Source organism: Lactuca sativa, chromosome 1 (assembly GCF_002870075.4).
Source record: "Lactuca sativa cultivar Salinas chromosome 1, Lsat_Salinas_v11, whole genome shotgun sequence".
Taxonomy (NCBI): Eukaryota; Viridiplantae; Streptophyta; class Magnoliopsida; order Asterales; family Asteraceae; genus Lactuca; species Lactuca sativa.
This window is the reverse complement of record NC_056623.2, coordinates 81,196,960-81,210,919: the sequence shown is the minus strand read 5'-3', so window position 1 is coordinate 81,210,919 and position 13,960 is coordinate 81,196,960. Positions and strand designations below refer to the sequence as shown.

General features: G+C 40.9%; 1 protein-coding gene across 1 annotated transcript; it reads left to right on the top strand.

Moving 5' to 3' along the window:
• Positions 1-12,993: 12,993 nt before the first annotated feature.
• LOC111885991 (uncharacterized) lies at positions 12,994-13,620 on the top strand. The gene has a single exon (XM_023882233.1). It carries the CDS (start codon positions 12,994-12,996, stop codon positions 13,618-13,620), a length of 627 nt encoding a protein of 208 aa, XP_023738001.1.
• Positions 13,621-13,960: the final 340 nt, after the last annotated feature.

Sequence of the window (13,960 nt, the reverse complement as noted above, 5' to 3'; positions counted from 1 at the left end):
GTGCCCTCGTCGTACACCATAAGTACTCCCCCACTAGGGTCTCGTACAGTCACCAGCTGGCGCTCAGAGTCGATCACAACTCCAAAATCGACTCAACCAATCCATGCCCACGATAACACAGACTTCCCTCATTGCGATCGGCACCAGATCTATCGGAAGCTCAACGCTGAAAATATCAAGCACACATCCTCGGAGCACATCATTCGCAAACACCGAATGCTCATCAGCTATGGAAACTCTCAGAGGTCAACTTAACACCTCTCTACGGATACTGAGGTGACGACTAAAAGCTAAAGATACGAATGACCGACTCGCGCCCGAGTTAAAAAATACCAAGGCAGGCACAGAACACACAAGAAAAGTACCTATACATAATCACCATATAATACCAAAAAGCTCAAAAGAATAAAATAAGAATACGTACCAGCCACAACATCAGGTGCTGCGAGGACCTCCTCCGCTGTCAGCTGAAAGGCTCTCCCACGAACCCTCGGTGTCTCGGCCTTCACTGGCCGACTCTCAGTAGCACACACAGAAGTAGGTGCAGATCCCTGCACTAGCTGAGGGCACTCGGCCTTCCGGTGGCCAGTCTGGTTGCAATGAAAGCAAACCGAGAATCACTTGGGGCAATCCTTCGCCATGTGCCCCTCCTTTTTGCATTTGTAACATATCCCCATACGAAAAGAACCCTCGTGACTCTTTCCGAACTTGCCATAAGTGCGGCTCTTCTGGCCCCCAACTCTGGAACTAGTGGGCTTGGCCCGCTTCGTCGCCGGCTGCGACTGCACTAGTCTCCGGTCCCTCCCCCGGGACTCCCTCTCATCCTCCCTGGTCTGTACCTCAAGCTCAATCTCCTTCATCCTGGCATTGGCCTGAAGCTCGGCCAATGTCTGGTATGACGAGTTCGCCATGAACTCTCGTATATCCCTCCTCAGTATGCTCAGATATCGACTCACACGTGCCTACTCAGTGGACATGTGTTCAGGGAAAAACATTGCCATCTCATGGAACATCCTCGAGATCTCAGTCACTGACTTTGTCTTCTGCCTGAGAGACATAAACTCCTGCGACAAACGTTCCCTCTCCACCGGGGAAGATACTCGTCTCGAAACATCTGAACAAACCTCTCCCATGTCACTGCAACATGATCTACAGTGGTAAAGCTAGCTGTCGCAAACTTTCACCAGTCCTTCGCTCCCAAGTGAAACTGGTTCAGTGCAAACCGAACTCTAAAATGGTCAGGACAGGAACACGTGTAAAAACACTCCTCGATATTGGAGATCCACCTCATCACAGCAATCGGATCCTACGTCCCATCCAACTCCGTTGGATTCGTGTTTCCAAACTCTCGAAACAGCAACGACTCAACTCCCTATGGCCAAGCAGCGGCAACGGCTGCAGTGGCCACGACAACAACAACCTTAGTGATAACAATGTATCGCTCGTCAAACGTCTAAATCAAGGTGGTCTTGATAGACCCAAACATCTCCGGAATCTCTGCTCGGATAGCTTCAGCCACCTCCTCGTGGATCATCCTTCGTATCTCCTCGTCGCTACTCTCACTGCTCCCAGGGTTGTGGTGTGTCCCCACCATGACGTCTCTGAAACACAACACAATATCATCAGAGACTCGCTCGAGCATACTCACACTCAATCACCCGCCCCTACTTGTTCCTTAGCACCCCTAGGATTCTTACTTGGGCCGCTCACTGATCCGGTGCTTCCAGTAGTACAGGCCCAATTCTACCTTCCACACAACATCAGTGTTCACCCCAAGTACTTCTCTTCGGATCCCAATTTACAAGCACTCTATGCCTCAGAAGCTACTCTCACAGTAGTCCTCTCATTAGCTCGCTCCTGCTAGGTACTCATACTCAAGCTAAACACTAATAGCAAAAATCCCTAGGCTAAGGCATCACAAATCAGGCCACCCTAGTTCTAATACATATATGAATCACTTAGCCTACTCTCTAGCATGCATTATATCACATAAAATATATAATAACACAAAATGAGGGTATTTTGGAAAATCACCGCTCGGCTCTGGCTGATTGTACACACTGCTCCGGCTCGACTTCTCTTAGACTCTTGCTCATTTTTAGAAAAATTTATCTCTTTTTGAAAGTCCTTATCAAACCCTCAGTTTGAGTCGAAATACACCCGAGGGTGCATCCGAATCCCTCAAACCAAGGCTCTGATACCAACTTGTAACGACATAAAATTTTCAAAGCAAAATTTTCTCAGTTTAAACACAAATTATCTCAAATCATCATTCTCAAAATCACAAGTGTCTCAAATTTCAACAATAAAACATAAATCCCAGAATCATAAAACAACTCCTTGCTAGTGTGTACAATCACGCCGGTGCCTTGCCACGATCCTCGGAACTACCTGAAACACATAACACTTAACACGGTTAGCGCACAACTTAGTGAGTTCCTCAAAATACCACACACAACTCATTAGCCACTCGAGGCTATAGCTCAATGAGACCCTCCGGTCAATGTGTCTTAGTGGGTCCCTCCGGTCCCACAACTCAGATGGACCCTCCGGTCCCTCAACTCATCATCTAAATAGAATACACAGAAAGCATAATACAAACAAATAGCAGGATATCTCATTGCATAGATCATACACATAAGACCCTTTGGTCACACATAAATATTACCACTCAAGGTAAGTATAGTGAAAAGACTCACCTCGTAAGCTAATGGATGAAAATCTCGCACTCGGGATCTCGATCTCTACCTACCGATCTTGCATCCGCCTAACACGTAATAATTATCCCTAGTTAATATTGGCCCCCAAGAAGCTAGACTAACCCTTCTTCATCTCACAGAAGGGTAAAAGACCATTTTACCCCTCCAAGGCTTAATAGTCCTCAATCTTGACCAAACCCTAAAAGTCAACAAAAGTCAACAACAGGGAGTACGCTGCGTGTTCCAACTCCATACGCTGGGCGTACTTGGCTGCTTACAGAATCGGGGGTGCTCGACCCCTACGCTGTGCGTACTGGGAGTACTCCCAACATACGCCCCAGTTTCACTCTTCTCACATTTTTGGTCTTAATCTGTTAAGACATAAGCTCATATCTCAGATCTGTACCTTCTAATGACTATTAGTCCATAAAGTCATTGACTTTAAGCCTTTACATGGCTGGAAAGTCACCATCCTCCAAAAATACACACTCTTTTGTCCCAAGGGTGTCATAACTCATGTATGAAATGTTTTCACCAACCAAGATTGGATTTTTATGGCATCACACTACTCATACACTCAAAAGGGGTTGGTCCTAGACTCTGGAGTTCTAGATCTCATCAAGACTCCAACTTTATGGGACAAAACCCTAAAATGTCCAACACAACTTGCTCATAAGAAGGAAAGGTAAATTCCGAAGCTTTACACCTCAAATAGAAGCGTCACACCTAGATTTGCTCAGATCTAGAAGCTTGGACTCCAACTCTCCTTCTTCAAGGTCTTCTCTTCTCTTCAAAACCACACAAACACTCCTTCAGAGCTTAAACACACAAACACAGAAATGAGGCCATCATGTTCCTTAAATAGGGGGCTCACCCCAAATTAGGGTTGCATTCTGGGCCTAGTACGCCCGGCGTACTCACAGGTACGCCCAGCGTACTGGGTGGTCTCCGTGCTGCATGCATGCTAACGAGTATGCTAAAAGTACCCTCAGGTACGCCCCACGTACTCGTTCCTCACTATTGTATAATTAAGACCAATAATGACAATAGCCCCAAAGATTAAAGTTCTCGAGGTATACCTGGACTCGGGATGTTACAAAACCAAGGAACTTGTAGTGAGCATGAGGTCTCTCAATATTATGTATGACTCAGATGATTGTGTGGTTTGTTTAAGAATGGTGATGACACTTCACGGAGCAGGAGGTTCAGGGTCTGGGTCTGGTTTGGATACAGGTTCTGAGCCAGTAAATGACGGATTGCACGAGTTAATTGGATCCGATATTACGAGGCGACCCTGGTGATTTTTGGGTCGATCAAGGAGGGTATCATCGAGGTGATGGAAGATCGCCTTAGGGCATTCAGGTGTGACATGGAGCTTGGCCAGCCTGGGACTCACACACTCTCCTTCAAGTATTTCAGGGGATGCGGTGCACTAGAATTCTGCGGGGTGAATGACCCCATTGTGGCGATACATTGGATCGCGGACATTGAGTCTACATAGATGATGAGCTTTTGCCCTGAAGGGTCGAAGGTCAGGTTTGTTGCTGGTTGTTTGAGAGAGTGGGCTAGAGACTGGTGGGAGGCAGTCAGTGATACATTAGGAGCCCCAACCATTGAGGCTATGACCTAGACGAATTTTGTGTCCAGGTTTCGAGCAGAGTTTGTGCCAGCCGTGGAGATTCAACACCTGGCTAGGTAGTTTTGGATATAAGAGAAACTACTGAATCAGTGGTAGAGATTATTGCCAAGTTCGGGGAAAGGGCCTTGTTGGTGCCTCAGTATGTAGGTGATGAGGAGATGAAGAAACCCGATACCATGATATGCTAAGAGCTGACATTCAGAAATATGTCAGTTATTCGACATGGCTAACTTTGGATAATATGATAGTCAGGGCTCGAGAGAGGGAGATTGATATAGAGCACATTAGGAAGAGGAAAGCAGAGACTGGGCAGACGATTGGGGTTTCGGTGAAGAAACCCAAGGGATTCGACTCGAGGTCGAAAGGCGAGTTGGACCGGGGATACTGTGGGAAATGCGGCAAACCCCACGAGGGAGTATGCATAGTTGGGGGATCGGGTTGCTATAAGTGCGGCAAGACTGGGCACTTTTCCATTGCAATCAGAGCGGCCATAAAAAGCCCAACTGCCCGAGATTGGTATCAGTAGCGGCAGCTCCAGTGACCCTGCGGATCACAGATGGCCGCCAGGTCAAGACAGATGCTCCTATGGTGAGGAGCCGAGCCTTCCAACTGACCGCCGAGGAGGCACGTGCCACACCGGATGTGGTGATAGGTAGGTTTTCTTCTCCCTAAATTTTATTATATGTCAATTTGGATATTTATACTCCATGTGTTTTGTTTAGAATCATACCATGTGAACGAAATCCCAGTACATGTATTATTGACTCAGGGGCTACCCGATCATTCTTATCTCTTGCACTCAGCAAGAGGTTTGATGAGTCTTCAAGCATATTGGATTGTCCGTTAGTGGTCGAGGTCGCGGACGACCGATTCGTCTGGGTATCAGAGGTTTACAGAGATTGTGTCCTGAGGATGTATGACGAGCGTTACCTCATGGATTTGGTTCCCATTCCGTTGCGTGGGAACAAAGTCACATAGGAATCGATTGGTTGAGCCCTAATGGGGTGGTGATCGACTGTGAGCAACAATTGGTTCGTGTCAAGACCCCAAGTGGGGGAGAGTTGGTGATTCAGGGCGAGAGGCTGCAGCATGGTCCAACTTTATGTTCAATAGCGAGAGTTAGGCGCAACCTTTAGCAAGGTTGCGAGAGTTATGTCGTCTATGTTATGGACACCCGGGAAGGGGGTAAGGTGACCGTAAGCGATGTACCAGTTGTGCGGGAGTATCTAGATGTGTTTCCGGAGGATTTTCTTGGGATACCTCCAGAGAGACAAGTGGAGTTCAGGATTGACCTAGTTCCTGGTGCGGCTCCGATAGCTAAGGCACCATATAGTTTGGCTCCTCCTGAGATATAGGAGTTGTCTACGCAGTTGCAGGAGCTGTTAGACAATGGATCTATCAGGCCAAGTTGCTCACCATGGGGATCCCTGATCCTTTTTGTGAAGAAGAAGGATGGGTCACATCGGATATGTATAGATTACCGGGAGTTGAATAAGGTAATGGTGAAGAACCGTTACCCATTCCTGAGGATTGACGATCTCTTCGACCAACTTCAGGGAGCCTCTTGGTTTTCCAAGATTGATTTGCGATCAGGCTACCATCAAATGAGAGTCAGAGACGAGGATGTGCAAAAGACAACATTTCAGACTCGCTATGGCCACTATGAGTTTGTGGTGATGTCATTTGGGCTCACCAATGCTTCTGTCGCGTTCATGGATCTCATGAACCGCGTTTGCAGTCCGATGCTGGATCGGTCTGTGATAGTTTTTATTGATGATATCTTGTTTATTCCAAGACTGGGAGCAGCATGAGGAGCACTTGCGGGAAGTATTGTATACCATGAGGAGGGAGAGCTTGTATGCCAAGTTCTCCAAGTGCGAGTTCTGGTTGCGCGAGGTGCAGTTTTTGGGGCACCTTGTCAACCAAAACAAAATTTTGATCGACCTGGCCAAAGTGTAGGCCGTGATGAGATGGGAGGTTCCGAGGTCTCCATCTGAGATTCGGAGCTTCCTCGGTTTAGCAGGCTATTATCGGTAATTCATCCAGGATTTCTCCAAGATAGCGGTACCCCTGACTCGGCAGACGAAGAAGGCTGTTGTCTTTCGCTGGGGGCCTGAGCTGTTGGGTTATGAGCATAACATCATTCCTATGGTGACCATGCAACCCTAATTGCTTTGATCTAGGTTTTTCTAATTTGAACATACAACATTGAATACCAAAGCAACAAACCTTAATCTAGCATATCGAAATTGACATAATAAAGAAGTTAGAATGATTACCTCAACTTGTTATGTAGTAATAACAAGAACTCCTTGACCTTTGAAAGCTTAGTGCCCCAAGTGAAACACCTCTAATGGAGTCACAAACACCACTAGCAACAAGGAAGAACAAGAGAGAGATGAGAGGCTCAAAATCGGCTATGGAATCCTTCTTGGGTTTCTAGTGGCGGATTTTTGCATGCCCAAGGGTTCCTTATATAGCTGAGCAATTAGGGTTAAGTGAAAACCCTAATCCAGTTGATTAGTCCTTAAGCAACCCAATGGATCCTTCCAGAAGGCCCCTTGGACGATTTCTATATGGACTCCCACATAGAATTCTTCCATTGCTTCCTTATGGATCCTAAGCCCAACTTTGTAACTATCTTATAATTACAGTATCGGCTCCCTTGATTTAATTAATCTCTTTTGACCACAAAACTAATTCTAAGTTAATTAGTCATCAGTATAAATTAAATCATATAATTTCTCTTTTAATATATTATTCACATAATATATTAATAAATCACAATTAATCCTCTTTCTGCATAATTCATCCTATCAGTTGCTAAGGTGAAGGCAACCTAAAAGGACCATGCTTATAATCGGGTCAAGTACATACCAAAATAGTTATGGGCTTAGACACCTAATCTAACATGAGCAGCAGGAAACGTTCGAGACTTTGAGGTAGAGGTTTTGCAAGGCGCCAATCTTAACCCTGCTAGAGGGCGTTGAGGATTTTCTAGTGTACTGTGATGTGTCTATCTCAGGTTTGGGTACAGTGTTAATGCAGAGAGGGCACATCATCGCTTACGCCTCGTGGCAGTTGAGGCCTCACGAGGCAAATTACCCGACACACGACCTGGAGTTGGGGGCGGTTGTTTTTGCCCTCAAGATTTGGCGACACTACCTCTATGGGGTCCATTGTACCATTTACACAGATGATAAGAGTTTGAGGTACTTGATGGAGTAACCAAATCTGAATATGAGACTGCAACAGTGGTTGAACGTGGTGAAGGATTACGATTGCGAGATCCTCTACCACCTGGGGAAGGCCAATGTTGTAGCCGATGCACTTAGCTGTAAGGCATTTGCAACCCCGATCAGAGATATCTGCCGGAGGATGACAGTAGTAACCCCGCTTTTGGAGCGGATTCGGGAGGTCCAATAGGAGGCTATGAAGGAGGAATACTAGAAGAGTGAGTGAATTGTGGGTCAGATTTCCTCCTTCAACTATGATTTTCGTGGGCTGTTGTCACTCCACCGTAGAGTGTGGGTTCCGTACGCGGGCGGTGTGCGCCAAATCCTGATGGAGGAGGTGCACAAATCCATATTTTCCATCCACCCCAGGGTGACGAAGATGTATAGAGATCTTCGTCCTGATTACTGGTGGCCCTGCACGAAGCGGGATGTAGCCTGGTACGTCAAGAGGTGCTTGACCTGTCGGAAGGTCAAGGCCAAACATCAAAGACCTCACAGAAAGACCCAACCGTTGGACATCCATGTGTGGAAATAGGAGGATATTACTATGTATTTCATCACGAAGTTTCCGAGGACCGCACAGGGAGTGGATTCGATTTGGGTTATCGTGGATCAGTTGACCAAGAGTGCTTATTTCATTCTGATTCAAGAGAGCATCTCGGCCAAGAAGCTGGCTGACATCTACATCATGGAGGTAGTGGCTCAACACGGGGTGCTAGTTTCCATGATTTGTGACCGATATGTACGTCTCACTTCTAGATTCTGGAAGAAATTTCATGACGAGTTGGGTATTTGTTTGCAGTTCATCGCGACTTTTCACCCACATAAGGATGGTCAGAGTGAGCGGACCATCTAGAACTTGAAGGATATGCTGTGGGCGTGCGTTCTAGATTTCGGTGGTAGTTGGGATACCTACCTTCCCTTGGCAGAGTTTTCCTACAATAATAGTTACCACGCCAGCATCGAACGCCCTTCCTTTGAGACGCTTTATGGGAGGAAGTGCAGGACCCTGATATGTTAGGGTGAGGTTTGACAGAGGGTTATGGGGAGTACCGAGGTGGTACTCAATACCACAGAGAAGATCCAATAGGTCCGGAGCAGGCTCCAGACTGCTCATCGTCGGAAGAAAAGTTATGCCGGCAAGCGACGATCAGACTTAGAGTTTCAGGTAGGAGATATGGTCAGCTTGAAGGTGACACCTTGGAAAGGTGTCATCCGGTTCAGGAAACGGGGAAAGTTGGGTCCCATATACATAGGTCTATTTAGGGTCTTGGCTCTGATGGGACGAGTTGTGTATCGACTAGATCTGCCAGCCGAGCTCAATCTGATCCACAACATTTTTCATGTCTCCTAATTGCGGAAGTGTTTAGTGGATGACTCTGTAGTTGTGCCTTTATAGGATATTCAGGTGGATGATAGCCTGAACTACATCGAGCGACCAGTAGCCATCCTCGACAGGAAGATGAAGGATCTGAGGAACAAGAGGGTAGAGTTGGTGAAGGTGCAATGGCAACACCGTAAGGGCTCAGAATGGACGTGGGAACCAGAGGATGATATGAGGGAGCACTAGATACACTAGAGGGTAGGTCGGGCACCCAGATATGCCTGACAGGGTAGGTCGGGCACCCATATATGCCTAACAGGGTAGGTTGACCACCCATATATGCTTGAGAGGGTAGGTCAGGTACCCAGATATGCTTGGCAGTATGTGATTATGTGGTATGATGGGGGAACTCACTAAGATTTGTGCTTACATTTTACAGTTTTGGTTTCAGGTACTTCTTCCTCGAAAGGAAAGGAGTCGGCATGATTGCAACGCATCACACCTTGATTTCCCCACTTGAGATCTTTGGGAGTTATACTCTGATATTGTTTTATGACATGTTTTTGATTATTGACATTTTGATCATGATATGTGATGACACTATTGATGTTTTCATACTATCGGTTTTTATAATTACTTAATTAAAATGAAATTTTTGGTATTGAATTTTGGGGTGTTATAGAAACATTATCAAGACCTATGATAAAACATCCTGACAAACATTAGTGATTATGACAGAATGCATGCCATATGGTCATAACCAAGTCAGAATTCTCTTTGTGTTCTTGAAGAATTTGAACATCAAATTCTCTTCGTTTGATTCATAAACAAATTGATGTAACCTTGTTTCAAAAAAACATATCCTAACGTATTGATTTGATGTGCATTCTAACATAATCATATATAAGTGAAAGTACAAGATTTCATTCCTTTGAAACAATTGAAAAAAAGGTAATTAAATAGGAAAAATCATAGGGAAGTGAAATTACAACATACTATTATGTATTGTGTTTAGTAATTCACTGTCATAGAATTTGAGATTCCATCATGACAGAATTGGAATTTGAGATTCCATTACGGCAAAATTGTTTTCAGAAATACACCATTGTCGTTTGTTCAATATCAATATCATTGATTACATTATCCACTTCTATCGAAATGCAAACATAGAACCTTAGAGATATGATGATTAAAGAGGAACAGACTTTTGGAATTAAACCAAATTAACATAGATTTCAAGAAACATAATTAATTATAACGTAGTGGTTTATTCAAAACAATAAATGATAAATTTGTACAACACATTATTTATTATTTTCAAAACACATGTTGATAATTTCATGAAACATAAGTAGTTTTAACTTTTAATGTGGTTGTTTATAAAAATAAATAAACTATTAAAAATTAGATAAACAAATAAGAAGTTACCTGATTGATGTAGATAATTTCGAAGCATTAGAGAAGTAGAATTTAAAATCCAAACATCTAAGATAAGGAAAATGATATTAATATGAAAGGCGGAGCAGTAGGTTAAGTGAACTTTTGATATGATCACGTAATGAACACTTCATAATAAACCATATGATTATAAAAACAACATTAACATAATGAACTATGTTATTGATTAATATACCCAAGACGATGTTTTGTTGTGAGTAATCATTAATGAAAATCAAATCAATTTGCAAAAATTACTACAAAAATGATCAGATTGGAATTTCTAGAAATTAATGACAACTTATATTAGATTACTTCTCCTCGGCAACAGATGTAGGTGATGGCACTGGTGGTCGGCGATGAAGAGGGAAGCTTCGGAGATGGAGATCCCCTCTCTATTTCTTCGATTTACAGGTAGGTAAGAAAATAATGAAAAGCAAGGAAGGGGATGAAAGTGTAATGTATGATGCGTTCTGATTATGGTGGAAGCAAGCAGTGGTTGACGATGGTGTTCGGGGGCTATGATGGGCGGACGATCGAAAGAGGCATTGAAAATAGAGATCGCAAAGGTGATTTAGGTTACGCCAGAAGTGGAGGTTATAGAGATGCAACTGGATTTAAGGAAAATTGACCAACTATTTTAGGAATTATAATTTTTTAGCATAACTAATTGTATAACCAAAACTAATTAATAGGTAATATTACAATTTTATCTTTATGTACATTTTTGAAATGATTGGCTCACATTAATCCTTCATCCACACAATAAATAGTTAGAACATATGAACCTACCTCTCTCTTAACTCTCTCTCTCTCTCTCTCTCTCTCTCTCTCTCTCTATATATATATATATATATATATATATATATATATATATATATATATATATATATATATATATATATATATATATATATATATATATATATATAGTTATAAAAGCCATAAAATTATTGTGTTAGACATGAAATGTGGATGAACATTTTCACCCTTCAAATAGTTTCCTTTAACTATTTAGTTACTTTTTTGATGATGTAAGAATAGGATGATATGTAATATAAATACACATTAAATGTGAAAGAAGTAAACACATCATCTTGAATACAATTTTCTAAGCGTTCAAGAATTCTCTCCAATCTTCTTCTTTTATTTTATAATGTTCTAGTTTAATTTTGTTAGTTTTAGTTTTAATTACATCAAATTTATAACATGTGATCAGCATGAAAGTTCTAATCAAGGTTATTAAACAAGTGGAAATCACATCTATCTTGATCAATGTATGTATTACTTAGTAAGAACATTATTAATTATAAAAACCTATATCATATTAAAAAAATACTAATGAATTAATAAAACTTATTCGTTATGGACATTACGGACTACTAATGATTTTTATTTCTTATACTAACATTTACTTTATGCAACTAACTTTTATTTATGCATACTAACATTACTTTATGCAATTAACTTTTATTTATGCACACTAGCATTTACTTTATGCAACTAATTTTTATTTATGCATACTAACATTTATTTTTTTCAACTAACTTTTATTTATGCATACTAACATTTACTTTATGCAACTAACTTTTATTTATGCATACTAACATTTAAATTATGCAACTAATTTTTATTTATGTGTACTAACATTTATATATACATGTCAACGTTTATTTATTTATATTTTAGATATTCTTCATAATTTTATTTAAACATTTACTAATATTTATTTATGTTTCTAATTATTAAAGTTATACCAAGTAAAATTGTGTACTACATAAGGTCTTATTGAATGACTTATAAAATACATATAAATATATGTAATATATATACACACAACGGCTATATATATATATATATATATATATATATATATATATATATATATATATATATATATATATATATGCAACGGTTCTAAACGGCCAAAACAACTGCTATTTTATTTACTATAATTAACATCACTATCATATTTTTTTACCAAAAAAAGGAGTAAATTATCTCACTTCTCAAGGTTATCAAGATAAAATGATTCATATGGTTGTGATTGTTGCAACTATAATGACTATAGCACTTAGCTTCCTATTTTTCAATCTCACATCGGATGTATTTTATCCTGATTTATTTTATCCTTTTTTAGTCTTGTATGGGATGGTTCTTCTCCCACTTCTGTTTGGTGCAATACATATTGAAATAAATGTATTTTAATTTTCATTTTGTTATTTTGTTTAAATTTATAGTTACAACATGTCCAACATTGCAAAGTTCGAGTTTGCAGCACTTGAAGTTAATGGGAAAAACTATGTGCCAATGATGATAAATGTAAAAATGCATCTCAAGTCCATGGAAATCTCAAATGCTATATATGAATTTAATAATTTATTAGCACAAGAGAAGGAGAAAGCACAAGTTTTCCTTTGTAAGCATGTTGATGAAATGTTGAGATATGAATATCTTGATATTCCTGATCCAAATATCCTCTGGAATCTCTTGAAAGAAAGATTTGATCATCAAAAGGAAGTTATACTTCCAAATGCTTGAGATGAATGGAGAACACTGAGGTTTCAAGATTTCAAGAAAGTAAATGAATACAACTCAACTTTGTTCAAAATATGTTCACAACTCAAGTATTGTGGAAAAGAAGTTATCGATGAAGATATGTTGGAGAAAACTTACTCCACATTTCATGCAACAAACATTACCTTGATGCAACAATATCGGTTGCAAAAGTTCACAAAATATTCTGAACTGAATTCATGCCTGCTTGTGGCAGAGCAAAAGAATAAGCTCTTAATGAAAAACCATGAATCTCGTCCAACGAGATCAATAGCACTTCCAGAAGCAAATGCTACAAATACTGATGGTTATCGAAACAATACACGTGGACGAGGGCATGGCCGTGGTCGAGGACGAGGTTATGACTACTTTAATAGAAACCATATCCATAATCAGAACCATAATTTTGTTTGTCGACAAGGTAATTATCGTGGTCGTGGACACAGAAGGAATAATTACCAATCTTTACAAAGAAACAATATTCATACACAAGAAAAGGCCAAAGTTGTAAGGCATGATGTTAGGACATCACAGAAATCGGATGCTTCATGTTATATATGTGGTAGCACAGACCAATGGTTAAGGACCTGTCGCACATGTGCACACCTTTGTCAACTTTATCAAGAGTCTATTAAAGGAAAAGGAAAAGAATTAAACCTCATTGATAATGTTGAATGCACTCCGCTAACTGTTGTTGATTTCTGCAATGATATGGAAGACATAAACTAAAAATTTATGTTATTATTCAAGTAAAATTTTCCTTTCTTTGTTTTTCATGTAATGTCCACTACAAGAAAAAGACCCTTTTACGACGCGCAAACAACGACACTCGGAGATATATGTTACGCAAAAGAGAGTAACGTTAAAAAAGTGTTATCTCTTCAAAAAATTTAAGGATTTAGGTCGCGCATTATTGCGTGCCCTTAAATTAGTGTCTAATGTAAAAAAATAAAAATCATGGAGGGCACTTTAGCTAAAAGGTGCGTCGTCTATGAATGTCGTTTTATATTTTTTTTAAGAAACGCGCTTCTCTCTTCTCCTTAGAGGGAAAATGAAATCCCCAAATTTT